The following is an 18,700-nucleotide window of genomic DNA, read 5'->3' on the forward strand; positions in this document are numbered from 1 at the left end:
AGGTAATGTTGCAGCTCTATAAAGCCCTAGAAAGACTGCAGTTGCAGTATTGTGCTCAGTCTGGTCACCTGCAGGAATTACAAGAAGGATGTGGAAGCTTTAGAGCAAGTGTAGAGATTTACCAGGAAGCTGCCTGGATTGGCCAGAATGTCCTCCGAGAATAGGTTGAGAGAGGTAGGGCTTTTCTCTTTGGAGTGATGAAGGATGGGAGGTGTACAAGATCATAAAAGGCATAGATTGAGTGGATAGCCAGTGCCTGCTTCTCAGGGCTGGAATGGCCAATCCAAGAGGACATCATTTTACAGTAATTGGAGGAATGTCAAAGGTATTTTTTTTTATACACAGGTAGTGGTGGGTGTGTAGAAAGCCCTGCCAACGGTAGTGGTAGAGGCAGATACTTTACAGACATTTAAAGGATTCCTAGACAGGTGTATGGATGAAAGAAAAATGGAGGGATCTGCGGGAGGGAAGTGTTAGGGTGACCTTGAGGTAGGTTACAAGGTCAGCACAACACTGTGGGCAAAAGAGCCTGTACTCTGCTGTACTGTTCAACGGACGAAGACTAACTCACCTTTCTTGTATCAAGAGTACTCTTGACTACCAGCCAGTGATCAATTCCAGTCTTGTGTTTCACTTCTAATATGTTGTCACCAAGATCCGTCCGAGTTACTAAGAAATCTTGGCCCTTTACCTGTTAAAGATAACATTTTGCTTTAGAAAATGTTTATAATTTACCGAATAGAGATGTCACTTGGCTTACACAACAGTCAATCCAGATCAGTATCAGCTTTGGACACAACTGATGTCTTGTTGATTTGCAAGGCAACTTATGGTGAAACGTTTGCTTCATGAACAACTGTATCTCCCTCTTTTGATGACCATCATAGAAAGCATTAGTCATTTCTCAACTCCAACACTAGATGGAGCACCATAACACTACGGGGAATTCATGAACTTCAGAGTCGAAATCAGATTTAACGTCACATATGGCAGCAGTACAATGTGATACATAATACTAGGGGAAAAAGAAAAACTGAATTATGGTAAATATATATATACATACACACACACATATCTATATATACATATATATTAAAAAGTTAAATAATTAGTGCAAAAATAAAAATTAAAACAAAGGGAGGTGGTGTTCATGGGTTCAATGTCCATTCAGAAATCGATGGCAGAGGGGAAGAAGCTGTTCCTGAGCTGCTGAGTGCGTGTCTTCAGGCTCAGTGCCTCCTTCCTGATCATAGCAATGAGAAGAGGGCATGTCCTGGGTGATGGGGGTCCTTAATGATGGATGCCACCTTCTTGAGGCATTGCTCCTCGAAGATGTCCCAGATACTACAGAGACCAGTACCCATAATGGAGCTGACTAATTTCACAACTCTCTGTAGCTTACTTCAATCCTGCGCAGTAGCCCCCCACCTCAGATGGTGATGCCCAGCCACACAGTCGTGGGTGTAGAGAGAGTAGAGCAGTGGGCTAAGTACACACCCCTGTGGAGAGCATGTGTTGATTGTCAGCAAGGTGGAGATGTTATTTCCAATCTGCACAGATTGTGGTCTTCCAGTCAGGAAGTCAAGTCAAGTTTGCAGTTGCAGAGGGAGGTACAACAGCCCAGATTCTGTAGCTTTTCGATCAGGACTGTAGGAATGATGTTAAATGCTGAACTATAGTCAATAAACAGCATCCTGACATAGGTATTTGCATTGTCCAGGTGGTCCAAGGCTGCACGGAGAATCATTGAGGTCACATCTGCTGTAGACTTCTTGTGGCAATAGGCAAACTGCCATGGGTCAAAGTCCTTCCTGAGACAGGAGTTCACTCTAACCTTGAGCAACCTCTCAAAGCACTCAACCTTTCCCTTTCCCTCTTACTTGGGCATTCAAATGTGTATTGGCTGTGGCAGCTCATTATCTGCCTTTGGTTCAAAATACCTCGATTTGAGCAGTAAGAGAAAAACATCGGAATGATCTCCCCATTTCTCGCTTGGAATCATAGTGGAATCCCAAGGCTGACTCCCTGGAAGCTGCATGCTCCTTGCCCTTGGGGTTAGGATGGTTTATGATGTTAAAGCACAGGGCACAAGGGGAGGGGGTTGTTTTGTGTGAATCATCCTGTGTTCGAAAAGCATGGTATGTGGTGGAAAGAATCACAGGCTGCAGAGAAACTTTCAGAAAAAATACAGAATCAACTACTGAAAACTCACGAAACCATGCCACACAATTACCGAAAAAAATCACACATACAAGTGATTATATAAAAAATCTAAGCAAGCATAGGAAAATTAATCTGCAAGTAAAATAACAATTCTGCACCCTAATCCAACAGAGATAAAACCTCATTCTATTTAAGCTGAGCTTTGGTTGCCAAGGTAAAATCATGTGAATAATCAGCTGTTGTTATACTTGTCCCCTGATCCATTGATTACCTAAATGTTGAAAATAGCTGTAATTGAGAATTCTTGTACAATTTAGTGTTAGTGAGGACAGTAGAACAAGCAAAGACTGTCTTGTTGACAACGAGGAAGAGGTTATTTAAACCATAAGTCCGTCAGACATGGGAGCAGAATTAGGCTATTTAGCCCACTGAGTCTGCTCCATCATTCCATCAAGGCTGATTTCAACCCCACTCCCCTGCCCTCTCCCTATAACCTTTCACAGCCTTACTAATCAAGAAACTATCAACCTTTTCCTTAAGTATACCCAGTCACATGGCCTTCACAACCATCTGTTACAATGAAATCCACAGATTTGCCACCCTCTGGCTAAAGAAATTCCTTCTCATCTCTGTTCTAAATGGGCATCTCTCTATTCAGAGGTTGTGCCCTTTGGTCCTAGACTCCCCCAGAACAGGAAACATCCTCTCCACATCCACTCTGTCCAGGGCTTTCAATATTCGATAGGTTTCGATGAGAGCCCCCCTCATCCTTTTAAACTACAGCAAGTACCGGCCCAGAGCCATGAAATGCTCCTCATATGTTAATTCTTTCAATCTTGGGATCATTCCTGTGAACCTCCTCTCCATTGCCAGCACATCCTTTCTTGAATAAAGGACCCAAAACTCCTCATAATGCTCCAAGTCTAGCTGACCTGTGTCTTGTAAAGCCTCAACATTACATCCTTGCTTTTATATTCTAGTCCTTTCAAAATGAACGCCAACAAGAAAAGCAGGTATGATTTGCGGAGGCTATTTCCAAGAGTGAAGAGATAACTTTGAGCAAGGCTAGAGGTGACGTCAATCTGGCAGGACTTCCCACAAAGCAAAACCCAACAGCGTGAATAGCTGCGATGCTTCACTACCAGGCGAGCTCAACACCTTTTATACGTGCCTTGAAAGGGAGAATGAAACTACAGCTAATGAGGTTCCCTGCTGCATCCGGTGATCCTGTGGTCTCTGTCTCAGAGGCTGACGTCAGGCTGTGTTTCCGGAGGGTGAACCCTCGCAGGGTGACAGGCTCCGATGCAGTACCTGCTAAAGCTCTAAAAACCCGTGCCTGCCAACTGGCGGGGTGTTCAAATACACTTTCAATCTCTCACTGCTATATTCGGAAGTTTCCACCTGCTTCAAAAGGGCACTAATTATACCAGTGCCCAAGAAGAGCAGCGTGAGCTGCCTTAATGACTATTATCCAGTAGAACTTGCATCTATGGTGATGAAGTGCTTTGAGAAGGTTGGTTACGGCTAGAATCAACTCCTGCCTCAGCAAAGACCTGGACTCATAGCAACTTGCCTATTGATGCAATAGGTCTAGAGTAGATGCAATCTCACCGGCTCTCCACATGACCTTGGACCACCTGGACAATGTAAATACCTATGTCAGGATGCTGTTTATTGATTATAGATCTGCATTTAACACCATCATTCCTACAGTCCTGATCGGAAAGCTACAGAACCTAGGCCTCTGTACCTGGCTCTGCAATTGGATCCTTGACTTCCTAACTGGAAGACCACAATCTGTGCGGATTGGAAATAACATCTCCACTTTGCTGACAGTCAACACATGCTCACCGCAGGGATGTGTGCTTAGCCCACTGCTCTACTCTCTCTACACCATATCTGCGTGGCTAGGCACAGCTCAAATGCCATCAAATACCACTGTTAGCAGAATCACAGATGGTGACGCAAGTGTGCACAGGAGCAGATCTACCAGCCAGCACCTCCTGGCAGCAGTGGAGCGAACATGCTCCGTCAGAGTTTCCATTGGCAAGTCTCAGGTGACCAGACCCATAGCTGCACCTGAACCACAGAACTAATGCACCTGACAAACACAAGAGATTCTGCAAGTGCTGGAAATCCAGAGCAACACACACAAAATGCAGGAGGAACTCAGCAGGTCAGGCAGCATCTGTGGAGGAGAATAAACACTCAAAAAGGGTCTCGGCCTAAATTGGTGACTGTTTATTCTCCTCCGTAGATGTTGCCTGCCTTGCTGAGTTTCTCCAGTATTTTTGTGTCTAAAGGATATGAATTATTTTAGCTTATTTTCGCACCTAATTAACTACTGTTTATTTGGCACAAGGAGATGTGATTACTTTTCGGAAAAAAGTACTGTGGGTTGGCAAAGATAGAGACTGTATATATTAATAATTTAAGTAAAATTCTCTTTCCTTTCATGCCAGTTCACAGCTCCCTGATTCTTTGATCCAGGCACCATACAAGCATGTCATAGAACAGCGCAGCACAGAAACAGGCCTTTTGGCCCATCTAGTCCATGCCAAGCTGTTATTCTGTCTAGTCCCATCGACCCTCACCTGGACCATAGCCCTCCATTCCCTTCCCATCCATGTACTCATCCAAACTTCTCCCAAATGTTGAAATCAAACCCACATCCACCAAGTACTTCCTCTGACAGCTCGTTCCATGCTCTGACTGAAGAAGTTCTCCTTCACGTTGCCTTTAATTAAACATTTCACTTTTCACAATTAATCTCTTATCTCAAGTTCTAGTCTTGCCCAACCTCAGAGGAAAAAGCCTGCCTGCATTTACCATATCTGTTCTCAATTTTGTATACTCTATCAAACCCTCCTACGCTTCTGGAGGAAACCTGGAGAAGAACATACAGACAGCGGTGGGAATTGAACCCGATCTTACAGCTGGTATTATGAAAGCATTACTCTAGCTGCTACTGCACTGCCCTCAATTTGGTATTAGTCTTGGTTTATCACTGTCACATGTACCTTGGTTCCTTAGGGTTGTTAAAGTCGTGGGTGGTAATGGGGACATACCCCTCTACCTATTAATGTTCCCAATGTTCCCACCTCAGACAGCCTCTGACAATCAAGTCCAGCTTGGCCTTCACGTGTGGTTTAGCGACTAAGCCCGGTGGAACTGAGCTTAGAAGGGGCAAAAGCGGGTTACTGGCACCTTAAAACCAATCGTTTTGGCTTAAATGAGTCGTGTCAGCCATTGCTGACAGTCTATCTAGGAGAAGGAAAACTCTGATCTCAAACCTACACCGCCTTGTGACTGTATTTACTCATGGGGAAGACTTCGGGTGTAAACCCTGAAAGAGAGGTCTGCAGCTGGAGTCCCTAAGGTAGTCCTACACTGAGTTCAACGCTGACTGGCAACTCCTGCGACACCGCTGTATCAGCCTTCGCTGTTCCTTTGGGTTCATCAGATGTGTGGAGATGGTGAACTTGCTACATGGGCAACAGCTTGTTCTCCATATTGTAGTGACCAGACTTACTTTAGACAGCTAGGTGGACCCTCACCGACGGAGGCCTCACTCAGCAACATACAGTGAAAAGCTTGTCTGGCATACTGTTCATACAGATCAAATCATTACACAGTGCATCGATCTGGAACAAGGTAAAAACAGTAACAATGTAGAATGAAGTGTAAAAGCTACTGAAATGAGCAATGTGCAGGGAAATGGTAAAGTGCAAGATCATAACGAGTTAGACTGTGAGGACAACAGTCCATCTTATCATCGATCTGTTCAAGAGCTTGATATTTTTAAAAATCCATACAGGCTTCTTCCTGACCACTGGCACTTTCATGCTCCCAGCTCACCACCTGCCACAAAATTCTCTGGATGCTGCATTAAAACATTTGTTATTAAATGGTGTTATTCAAACATTTTGAATTTAGGAAGGGTTAAGGATGCAGCATGAAGTTGGTGAATTGATTAAAGGCCGACAGACTTCTTCATTCTTAAATCTCCCTCAGCAGCGTGTTAAGCTCAGATCGTGAAAACACAACAACAGAGTGATGGACACTGGCAAGTCAGTGAACACTGCTCGTGTCAGAGCAAAGGCTGCAGCCGTGGGGTTGAGCTGAGTTCCCCAGAAGCTGCTGATGAAGTTGATCTTTTAGGATCAGCACAATGGAGTGGAGTTTGGTAAAAAAAAAAGATTGTAATATCAAACACAGGAGAGTTTCGGGTCATGTGGGCTACAGCTGGTGTACATCATTTTGAATATGAAACAGCATATGAATCCAATTATCCGTGTTGGTAAATAATGAATCGCATTAAATTAAAAGAAAGGAATGCTAACATTACATTTGCCTTTCTCACCACCAACTCCACCTGCAAGTTAATCTTTAGGGAATCCTATACAAGAACACCAAAGTCGCTTTGCACCTCTGATTTGTGAATTTGCTCTCCATTCACAAAATACCCTATACTTTTATCCCTTCCACCAAAGTGCATGACTATCCACTTCCCTACACTGTATTCCATCTGTCACACCTTTGCCCAATCTCCAAATCCGCCCAATCCCTTCCGCACACTCACTGTTTCCTCAACACTGCCTGTCCCTCCACGTATCTTTGCATTGTCCGCAAACCCGGCCACAAAGCTTGATATTCACCTGGCATCCACTCTATCCAACCTCAGAGCTGAAGAAATCCACGTGCAAGAGACAGACATCCTGAAACCATTGCAAAGTGATGCAACGCTGACACTCTGGGTTGGCACAGGGCTGTGTAAGCCAACTCCCGTAAAAGTGAGACGCTCAGACCACCGAACAGATTGACCAATACAATGAGGCCAAAAACAGATACAGCAAACACGTGTAAGAAGCCTCTTTTCAAAACGTTTCTTAAAGATCACCACTCAATAAAATAACGTTCATAACAGCTTCAATTCCAAACTGCAAAAACTTTTTGAAAACTGTCACCTTGTTAATGATGGTAATGGAGCGAAGTCTATGGAGGAACAACAGCAACGACGGGTCAATGTCATGGAACAGGTTTTGCATTTGTTGGTTCTGCGGTTTGAGTGGAAGAACAATCTTTGTTGTCCATCTGAGAAATTAGAATTGAACACAAAACAGAATCAGAATCAGGTTTAATATCACCCGCATATGTGAAACTTGTTGTCTTTGCAGCAGCGGTACAATGCAAAACATTATAACAGAACGAAAAAAAACTGAATTACAGTATTTATAAAGTGGCTATAAAAAGTATTTAACCCCCCTGGAAGTTTTCATGTTTTATTGTTTTACAACATTGAGTCACAGACAAATTAATTTGGCTTTTTTTTGACACAGAACAACATAAAAAGACTCGTGTCAAAGTGAAAACAGATCTCCACAAAGTGATCTAAATTAATTACAAATATAAAAAACAAAATAATCGATTGCACAAGTATTCACCCCCTTTTAATATGACACACCAAATCATCGCTGGTGCAGCCAAATGGTTTTAGAAGTCACATAATTAGTTAAATGGAGATCACCATGTGTAGTCAAGATGTTTCAACTGATTGTAGTAAAAATACACCTGTATCTGGAAGGTCCAACTGCTGGTGAGTCCACATCCTGGCAAAAACTACACCACAAAGACAAAAGAACACTCCAAGCAACTTGTGAAAAAGTTATTGAAAAGCACGTCAGGTGATGGATACAAGAAAATTTCCAAGTCAATTATCAAGAAATGGAAAGAGCTGTAAATCTGCCTAGAGCAGGCTGTCCTCAAAAACTGAGTGACTGATCGAGAAGGGAACTAGTGAGGGAGGCCAGCAAGAGACCTATGACAACTCTGGAGGGGTTACAAGCTTCAGTGGCCGAGATGGGAGAGACTGCCCGTGCAATTGTTGCCTGGGTGCTTCACCAATCGCAGCTTATGGGAGAGTGGCAAAGAGAAAGCCAGTGTCGAATAAACTCACATGAAATCTTGGCAAGAGTTTGCCAGAAGGCACATGGGAGACACTGAAGTCAGCGGGAAGAAGGTTCCATGGTCTGATGAAACCAAACACTGCACGTCATCAAAAACACACCATCCCTACTGTGAAGCATGGTGGTGGCTGCATCATGCTGTGGGGATGCTTCACTACAGCAAGCCTGGAAGGCTTATGAAGGTAGAGGGTAAAATGAATGCAGCAAAATACAGGGAAATCCTGATGCTGTCTGCAAGAGAACTGTGTCTTTGGAGAAGATTTGTTTTCCAGCAAGACAATGCATAAATGCACAGGAATGGCTTAAAAACAACAAAGTTAATGTCCTGGAGTGGCCAAGTCAGAGTCCAGACTTCAATCCAATTGAGAACTTGTGGCTAGACTTGAAAAGGGGTGTTCACTCACGATTCACATGCAATCTAACAGAGCTTGAGCAGATTTGTAAAGAAGAATGGAGAAAAATTGCAGTGTCCAGATGTGCAAAGCTGATAGAGACCTATCCACATATACTCAAGGCTGTAACTGCTACCAAAGGTGCATCTACTAAATACTGAAGGGGCTGAGTGACTATGCAATCAATTATTTTGTGTTTTATATTTGTAATTAACTTAGATCACCTTGTAGAGATCTGTTTTCACTTTGACACAAGAGTCTTTTTCTGTTGATTAATGTCAAAAAATGTCAAATTAAATCCACTGTGATTCAATATTGTAAAACAATAAAACATGAAAACTTTCAAGGGGGTGAATACTTTTTATAGGTACTGTATATTAAATAGTTAAATTTAATAAGCATTGCAAAAAATGGAAATTAAATAAAGTAGTGAGGAAGTGTTCTTGGGTCATTGCCCGTTCAGAAATCAGATGGCAGAGGGGAAGAAGCTGTTCCTGAATTGTTGAGTGTGGGTCTTTAGGCTCCTGTACCTTCTCCCTGATGGTAGCGATGAGAAGAGGGCATGTCCCGGGTGATGGGGTTCCTTAATGATGAACGCCACCCTTTAGAGGCATCGCTCCTTGAAGATGCCCTGGATACTAGGGAGGCTGGTGCCCATGATAGCTCTGACCAAGTTTACCACTCTCTACTTTGATCTTGTGCAGTAGCCCCCACCCCCACTCCCATACCAGACGGTGTGCAGCGCATTAGAATGCTCTCCACGGAACATCCATAGAAATTTGTGAGTGTTTTTGGTAACAAACCAAATCTCCTCAAACTCCGAACGTAATATAGCCACTGTCTTGCTTTCTTTATAGCTGCATCGACATGCTGGGTTCATGTTGGGTCCTCAGAGATTTTGACACCCAGGAACTTGAAACTGCTCACTCTCTCCTCTTCTGATCCCTCTGTGAGGACAGGTGTGTCTTCCCTTGTCTTATGCTTTCTAAAGCCTACAATCAGTTCTCTGGTCTTACTGACGGAGAGTGCAAGGTTGTTGCTGTGACACCACTCATCAAGCTGGTCTTGCTTGCTCCTGTATGCCCTCTTGTCACCATCCGAGATATAGTACTGCACAGTACAGGCCTTTTAGTCCACTACATTGTGCCAACCCTTTAACCTACTCCAAGATTAATCTACCCTTTCCCTCTAACATTGCCTCCATTTTCCTATCATCCACGTGTCTGGCTAAGAGTTTCTTAAATGTCCCTAACATATCTGCCTTTACCACCACCCAGGACACTGAATCCAAAAAACTGTACATTACAGTTGTCATCCTTTAATCTAGCAGGTAAACAGGCAATCAAACTCCAACATTTCAGCCATAAAAAGATGGGTGGGAGGGACATGGAAAGACGTGTGAGCTCTTCTCACCCCATCAGAATTTTCCCAAATTCCCACTCCCAGCATAAAAGGGTGAGAACAGGAAAGCACTAGAGAGTACAATGCTCTGGTCCTCCTGGTTTGCTGTTATGCCTTTAGCTAATGTCTAAAATAAGTCATCTGGGCACATTTTTGATCATCGAGTCACTGGAGGAACTCAGCAGGCCAGGCAGCAGCTATGGATGGAAATGGACAGTGGAACTTCTGCCCTCTCCAAAGGGATCCTACCACCAAACGTATCATTACCTCCCACCCCCTCTCCGCTTTCTGCAGGGATTACTCCCTGATTCCATTGTTCATTCACCCCTCCCCACTAATCTCCCTCCTGGCACTCGTCCCTACAAGTGGCAAAGTGCTACACCTGCCCATTCACCTCCTCCCTCACCTCCATTCAGGGCCCCAAACAGTCCTTCCAGGTGAGGCAACACTTCACATGTGAATCTGCTGGGGCCGTCCATTCTGTCCAGTGCTCCTGATGCAGCCTCAGCCTCCTCTACATTGGTCAGACCCGTTGTAAACTGGGGTACTGCTTCGCAGAGCACCTGCGCTCCACCGCCAAAAGCACAACTTCCCGGTGGCCAAACCCATTCCCTTTCTGACATGTCAGTTCATGGCCAAACTCATCCCCGTTCTGACATGTCAGTCCATGACCAAACTCATCCCCGTTCTGACATGTCAGTCCATGGCTTCTCTTGTGCCAAGACGAGGGCACCTTCAGGGTAGGAGAGCAACAGTTTATATTCTGTCTGGGCAGCCTCCAACATGAATATTGATTTCTCCTTCCAGTAAACCCCCCTTTTCTATTCCCCAGTCTGGCCACTTACCACTTCTCACCTGCCTATCACCTCCTCCTGGGTCCCCTCCTTCCCTTTCTCCCATGGTCCACTCTCCTCTCCTCTCAGATTCCTTCCTCTCCAGCCTTTTACCTTTCCCACTCACCTGGCTTCCCCTATCACCTTCTAGCTATCTATCCTCTTATCCCTTCCTCCACTTTTTCATTCTGGCATCTTCCGCTTTCCTTTCCGGTCCTGAAGAAGGGTCTCGGCCCGAAATGACGACTGCTTATTAACTTCCACAGATGCTGCCTGATCTGCTGAGTTTCTCCAGCACTTTGTGTGCTCCTCCTGTTTTATTTGCTCCGTTGACTTTGCTTAGTAGTTAACAGACTCTTTATATTGTACAATTATATTGTACACTGTTTGCCAGGTCAAATCTCCAAATCAATGGATGTCTCATTGTTATCAATAAACATTGTTGTATATTACCTTGCCTTCTCTGCATCCGACCCCATCAAGTCCACAGGTCTTTTATCGTCGATCCAGTGGGGAAGGATGTATCCCATTGGGCCACTGAGCTTGTCGAAGCAGATATGGAAACCATTAGAGTGAATTTCTGGGGTGTCCGTAACTTTGAAGACCGACTTAAATCCGATGCCTTTCTGGCCTGCCAAGAAATCAAAATATTAATCTGTTTGCAGCTTATTTCAACTTGCAGTCATTTAGTAAAAGGTGGGTTACTCTGGGCAGATGGGGTTCATCAGCTGTGGTTGGCTGCTCTCCTCGGAGAAGGAAAAGCCTGATCTGAGACCTCTGCTGCCTTGTGGCTGTACCCACTCATGGGGAAGGCTTCAGGAGTAACCCTGAGGAAGAATTCGGAACTGAAGCCCCTAAGGCAGTCCTATGTTGAGTTCAACTCTGACTGACAACTCCTGTGACGCTACTGGTGCCAAACAGTATCGGTCTCTGCTGTTCCCTTTGATTCATCAGCTGTGTGGAGAGGGGGAGCCTGCTACACGGGCAACAGCCTGCTCTCCGTATCATACTGCCCCGGCTGGTGTATCACAGAGGCAGCTGGGATGTAACATCCATGGTTGACTGACCAATGGACTGTCTCATTTAGTAAATATAGCAGTTTAATTAAGTGGCACACAACAAATTGATAAAAATTTTGCACCCAATGTACAAAGAATAATTCAATCAGCAAATGGAATGTATGCACTTTTCATTTACAGAGAAAAGCCAGGCCACTACCATGTTGCTTGAATTTATTCAAGAGGGATTAATACTAATATGAAGTATGAAGGGTAGATGACAAACAGGGAAGACAATTATTCCCATGGAGACCTGAATACGGAGCATAGCATCAAAACTTACACACTAACATTCAGTCAATGCTGTAAAATCCGAGCAACACACACAAAATGCTGGAGGAACTCAGCAGGCCAGGAAAAGAGTAAACAGTCGACGTTTCGGGCCGAGACCCTTCTTTTCCAGTCCTGATGAAGGGTCTCAGATGAAAATGTCGACTGTTTACTCTTTTCCATTGATGCTGCCTGATGCTGAGTTCCTCCAGCATTTTGTGTGTGTTGCTTGGATTTCCAGCCTCTGCAAACTTTCTCGTGTTTCATAAAAATCCATCCAGGCCATGCTCCCTTCTCATTGCTCCCATCAGTCAGGAGGTACAGGAGCCTTAGGCTTAGGAACAATTAGCTTCGACCATCAGGCTCCTGAAACAGCGTGGATAACTTCACTCACCTCAACACTGAACTGATCACGGAACACAAACTACAGACTCACTTTCAATATCTCTAATCTCCCGTTCTTAGTATTATTTATTTATTCTTACTTGTGGCTACTGTTGTAAATCCCACTGTGTTCTGATTGACAGAACTTCATTAGAGTGGCATGGTTTCATTCCACATTAAATGGTGTTTGATATTAAATTATCTATCCATTATTTGCCGGACAGCTGCCCTGCAAAACACTCCACGCCTTCCTACCTATGTAGCCGTATTTGTGCTTCCCTTTAGTGCTGCAGCCAACGTCACAGATCGCTCGGATATTCTTCTCCTCGAAACCACATTCATTATTGAGGAGAATGATACAGTCCCTTTCCACCACGAACAGCAGGCTGGCAGTCGTATCGTCATCAAATGGTGGGTAACTGTTGTCATCAGCGTTCTAGGAAGGAGGAGGAGGCACAATCAGAACATAAAAGCAGAAAATTTATGACCCAGCTCAAAATATTTTAACCCCAAAACTTAATCCCTCATAGCCCTTTTGCCTTTTTGTTTTACACATCTTCCCTAAGGGGAGAGGTTTCTCACCATCCATCTGTGCCCTTTATTTTATATACCTCAATCAGATCATCTATCAGTCTTCTCTACCCCAGAGAAAACAAAGGCAGCCTATCTCCACAGCTGAAATCTTCCATCCTGGGCAACAGCCTCTCCATTATTGACACCCGTTATCATCAATGGGCAGGGGCAGAGTCCACTGGAGACCCAGAGGCGGTCTGTCTGGTGGCTGGAGGTCAGTGTGTCTGTCTGTCTGTCTCTATGTGTGCGTGGGTGGGTGGGTGTGTGTGTGTGTGTGTGTGTCTGTGTGCCTGTGTCTCTGTATGTCTGTCTATTTGTGACTGTCTCTGTGTCTCTGTATGTGTGTGCCTGTGTCTGTCTCTGTGTGTCTGTTTCTGTGTGCGTGTCTGTCTCTGTATGTCTGTATGTGTGTGCCTGTGTCTCTGTATGTCTGTGCCTGTGTGTATCTGTTTCTGTGTGCCTGTGTGTGTCGGGGAGAAGGCAGGAGATTGGGGCTGAGATGGAAAATGGATCAGCCATGAACAAACGGTGGAGCAGACCTCATTCTGATCCCATATCTTATCCAAGGTCCCCAACGAGGAGGATTACCTCCTATTCTGTCTGGATAGCCTCCAACCCGATGGCACGCACATCGATTTCTAGTAATTTCTCCTCCTTCCCTCCTTCTCTTTTTCCATTTTGCACTCTGGCTCCCCTCTCACCCCTTCACTTCACCTCACATGACCATCACCTCCCTCTGCCTCCCCTCCTCCTCCCCATTCTCCCATAGTCCACCCTCCTCTCCTATCAGATTCTTTCTTCTTCAGCCCTTTACCTTTTCCACCTATCACCTCCCAGCTTCTTACTCCATTCCCCTCACCCGGTCTCACCTGCACCTCCCAGCTTCTTACTCCATTCTCCTCACCTGGTCTCACCAATCACCTCCCAGCTTCTTACTCCATTCCCCTCACCCGGTCTCACCTGCACCTCCCAGCTTCTTACTCCATTCTCCTCACCCGGTCTCACCTGCACCTCCCAGCTTCTTACTCCATTCTCCTCACCTGGTCTCACCAATCACCTCCCAGCTTCTTACTCCATTCCCCTCACCCGGTCTCACCTGCACCTCCCAGCTTCTTACTCCATTCTCCTCACCTGGTCTCACCTGCACCTCCCAGCTTCTTACTCCATTCTCCTCACCTGGTCTCACCTGCACCTCCCAGCTTCTTACTCCATTCTCCTCACCCGGTCTCACCTGCACCTCCCAGCTTCTTACTCCATTCTCCTCACCCGGTCTCACCTGTCACCTCCCAGCTTCTTACTCCATTCTCCTCACCTGGTCTCACCTGCACCTCCCAGCTTCTTACTCCATTCTCCTCACCTGGTCTCACCTGTCACCTCCCAGCTTCTTACTCCATTCTCCTCACCTGGTCTCACCAATCACCTCCCAGCTTCTTACTCCATTCTCCTCACCTGGTCTCACCTGTACCTTCCAGCTTCTTACTCCATTCTCCTCACCTGGTCTCACCTGTCACCTCCCAGCTCATGCTCATCCCCCTCCCCCCCACCTTCTTCTTTGGCTTCTTCCCTCCTCCTTTCCCGCCCTGATGAAGGAAAACATCAATTGTTATTCCTCTCCACAGGTGCTGCCCGACTTGCTCAGTTGCTCGAGCATTTTGTGTGTGTCACTCCATGTAGATGAGTGTGGTTTGACAGGTCACCAATCAGCATTACGGAAGCTGAAAGGCCTAGATGGGAGGGGTTCCCAACCTTTTTAATGCCATGGACCAAAACTGTTAAGCAAGGAGTCAGTGGACCCCAGACTGGGAACCCCTGGCCTAGACAGAATGAATGTGGAGAGGATATTTCCAATAGTGGGAGAGCCTAGGACCAGAGGGCACAGCCTCAAAATAGACAGACATTCCTTTAGAACGGAGATGAGGAGGAATTTCCTCAGCCAGAGGGTGCTGAATCTGTGGAATTCATTGCCACAGACGGTTATGGAGGCCACATCACTGGATATATTTAAAGTGAAGGTTGATAGGTTCTTGATTACTAAGGGTGTCAAAGGGCAGAAGACAGAAGAGTGGGTTGAAAGGGATAATTAATCAAACGCGATTGAATACCCATCTCTTATGCACTGAGGGAAGAGTAGAAAGGTGGCCGTTTTGAAGATGCATGCATTATTACGTACGTTTATAACAATACTATTTTCTGGATTTATTGGCTGTGCACACTGACTTGAGCTTACCTGTATCAGTTCCAGGACAAAATGTGTGTCTTTACTATACAGCTCTGTAGATAAGCGTGCAAGGCTTCGCCCTAATCGATTCTGATGAACTTGCATTAGCTTCTTCCCCTCGTCGTTCAGCTCAATCCCAATGCCAAATTCATTTTTCCTAAACCAAAAGAACGTACGCGAATGTTTACATCAATTCAATAACTGACAGTTTTCCAGCACCACAAACCCTCTAATGCCCCTTTTTATTCTGCCCAAACTTCCCAATACTAATCTACACACTTCAAATTCACAGCCAGGCGTACGATTCTCAGCATTAGAATCAGTTTCATTGTCACTGACACATGTGGTGGAAATCGTAGCACTGTGGCAGCAGAACAGTTCAATACATAAAAAGTATTATAATTCACAATAATATAAAAATGATGCAAAGAGAGAACAAAACTAGTGCGGCAGTGTTCATGGACCGTACGAAAATCTGATGGCGGAGGGGAAGAAGCTGTTCCTAGAGCCGAGTGTGGCTCTTTGAGCTCCTGCAGCTCCTTCCTGATGGTTGAGAAGACAGCATGTCCTGGATGGTGAGACTACAACCCTCTGCAGCATTTTTTGAAACCGGCATTGGTGCCTCCATGAGAGACAGTGAAGCAACTTAGACCTGAAGGCTGAAACCCCTGGATCGGGTTGTCTGGAAGGTCAGAGGCCCGACGCCTGTGAGTCTGAGAGTCCAGGGGCAAGGACTGTAGGACCAGAGGCAGCCTGTCCTGGGGTTAGTCATAGTCATACTTTATTGATCCCAGGGGAAATTGGTTTTCATTACTGTTGCACCATAAATAATTAAATAGTAATAGAACCATAAATAGTTAAATAGTAATATGTAAATTATGCCAGTAAATTATGAAATAAGTCCAGGACCAGCCTATTGGCTCAGGATGTCTGACCCTCCAAGGGAGGAGTTGTAAAGTTTGATGGCCACAGGCAGGAATGACTTCCTATGACGTTCTGTGTTGCATCTTGGTGGAATGAGTCTCTGATTGAATGTACTCCTGTGCCCAACCAGTCCATTATGTAGTGGATGGGAGACATTGTCCAAGATGGCATGCAACTTGGACAGCATCCTCTTTTCAGACACCACCGTGAGAGAGTCCAGTTCCATCCCCACAACATCACTGGCCTTATGAATGAGTTTGTTGATTCTGTTGGTGTCTGCTACCCTCAGTCTGCTGCCCCAGCACACAACAGCAAACATGACCGCACTGGCCACCACAGACTCGTAGAACATCCTCAGCATTGTCCGGCAGATGTTAAAGGACCTCAGTCTCCTCAGGAAATAGAGACGGCTCTGTCCTTTCTTGTAGACAGCCTCAGTGTTCTTTGACCAGTCCAGTTTGTTGTCAATTCGTATCCCCAGGTATTTGTAATCCTCCACCATGTCCAGGTTGTTGGCCTGCCTGTGTGCATGGATGGGTGGGAAGGTGGGAAAGGGGTTTGTTTTGCTGTTGTTTAGTTTTGTTCTGTTGTTGTTGCTGCCTGCGTTGTTCTGCTGAACACTGTGGCACCAGAATGAATGGCCACACTTGTAGGCTGCCCGCTCCCCAACACATCCTTAGATATTTATTAACTTATTTAGAGATACAGTGGGCACGTGGCCAAGTGGTTAAGGTGTTCGGCTAGTGATCTGAAGGTTGTGAGTTTGAGCCCCAGCTGAGGCAGCGTGTTGTGTCCTTGAGCAAGGCACTTAACCACACAGTGCTCTGCGACGACACTGGTGCCAAGCTGTATCAGCCCTAGTGCCCTTCCCTTGGACAACATCGGTGTCGTGGAGAGGGGAGACTTGCAGCATGGGCAACTGCCAGTCTTCCATACAACCTTGCCCAGGCCCGTGCCCTGGAGAGTGAAGACTTTCCAGGCGCAGATCCATGGTCTCGCAAGACTAACGGATGCCTTAGTTAGAGATACAGCATGGAGTAGCCTGTTCTGGCCCTTCGAGCTGCACTGACAGCAACCTCCATCGACCCCGATTTAACCCCTAACCTGATCGTGGGACAATTTACATTGACTGGTTAACCTTTGGACCACGGGAGAAAACTGGAGTACCTGGGGGAAACTCGTGCATTCCAGGAGGACGTACAGAGACGCCTTACGGACGGCGCCAGGGCTGCACTCTGAATTCCAAAGCCCCAAGCTGCAGTAGGATTGCGCTAGTTGCTTGGCCACTGAGGTGCCCATTGTTCCGGTTGCTAACACAGATGATGCATTTCACTGGTCACCGCCCAAACCATCGACTGCTTACTCTTTTCCATGGATGCCGCCTGGCCTGCCGAGTTCCTCCAGCATCTTGTGCGCGTTGCTTTGGATTTCCAGCGCCTCGTGTTTGTGGCGCACTTCACCGTATGCATGTGATGAAATAAATCTGAAATCTGAAACTAGTACTGACCTGATGTCGTCAATGATTGACTTGCGCAGGTTGTCCTCCTCGTTAGCTCCATCCAGCGAGCACTCTTCACGCTTTGCTACATCAGCCGGATCAGACGGAACAACATTTGAGAGAGTCGAGTCATCTCCAGGCTCAGGAGGCTTCTCCTCAGATATTGGCAAGTCGTTTGCTTCATCAGCAAGCACAAATTTGTCACCAACATCATCTTCAGCCACTGAAATAAGAATATTCACATTCAGTTGTTGGATCTGACAGTTTAATTTTACAATCAATTATCTGCTTGTATTTTAAGAGGTGTTTATATATATATAACAGTTTAATATCCCTCTCATCACCGTGGCTTTTTTATAGTCATAGTCATACTTTATTGATCCCGGGGGAAATTGGTTTTCGTTACAGTTGCACCATAAATAATTAAATAGTAATAAAACCATAAATAGTTAAATAGTAATATGTAAATTATGCCAGGAAATAAGTCCAGGACCAGCCTATTGGCTCAGGGTGTCTGACCCTCCAAGGAAGGAGTTGTAAAGTTTGATGGCCACAGGCAGGAATGACTTCCTATGATACTCTGTGTCGCATTTCGGTGGAATGAGTCTCTGGCTGAATGTACTCCTGTGCCCAACCAGTACATTATGTAGTGGATGGGAGACATTGTCTAAGATGGCATGCAACTTAGACAGCATCCTCTTTTCAGACACCACCGTCAGAGTGTCCAGTTCCATCCCTACAACATCACTGGCTTTATGCCATAGACTAATGCCATTGAGCAAGGGGTCCATGGACCCCAGTCAAAAACCCCTGCTTTAGCAGCTATACAAAGTATAATTCAGGAAATCTCTTCAAGTTTCTTTGCTCTTTCCTAGTATTTTCTCATTGGTTAATTTTACGGCATTATTAAATAAGTATCTTCCAATTGGATTATTTGTACCTATGAAATTTTCTTATCTTTGGGTATAAATGTAGCTGTTTAATTCTGGGTGTCATCTTTAGGTCCTTTCTTTTTCAAGT

At 45.3% G+C, this 18,700-nt stretch overlaps 1 protein-coding gene across 1 annotated transcript in view; it reads right to left on the reverse strand.

Annotated features, from left to right (window-relative positions):
* The window catches only part of wu:fj29h11 (uncharacterized), a 160,580-nt gene that overhangs the window by 54,933 nt on the left and 86,947 nt on the right, over positions 1 to 18,700 (reverse strand). The window contains exons 21-26 of the mRNA XM_063030715.1: positions 17,690 to 17,903; positions 15,268 to 15,415; positions 12,723 to 12,903; positions 11,209 to 11,386; positions 7,131 to 7,257; positions 572 to 691 (exon numbers count right to left, since the gene is read on the reverse strand). Coding sequence (XP_062886785.1) covers positions 572 to 691; positions 7,131 to 7,257; positions 11,209 to 11,386; positions 12,723 to 12,903; positions 15,268 to 15,415; positions 17,690 to 17,903 — 968 coding nt within the window. The remainder of the gene's footprint in view (positions 1 to 571; positions 692 to 7,130; positions 7,258 to 11,208; positions 11,387 to 12,722; positions 12,904 to 15,267; positions 15,416 to 17,689; positions 17,904 to 18,700) is intronic.

The sequence above is a fragment of the Mobula hypostoma genome, chromosome 22 (genome assembly GCF_963921235.1).
Source record: "Mobula hypostoma chromosome 22, sMobHyp1.1, whole genome shotgun sequence".
Taxonomy (NCBI): domain Eukaryota; kingdom Metazoa; phylum Chordata; class Chondrichthyes; order Myliobatiformes; family Myliobatidae; genus Mobula; species Mobula hypostoma.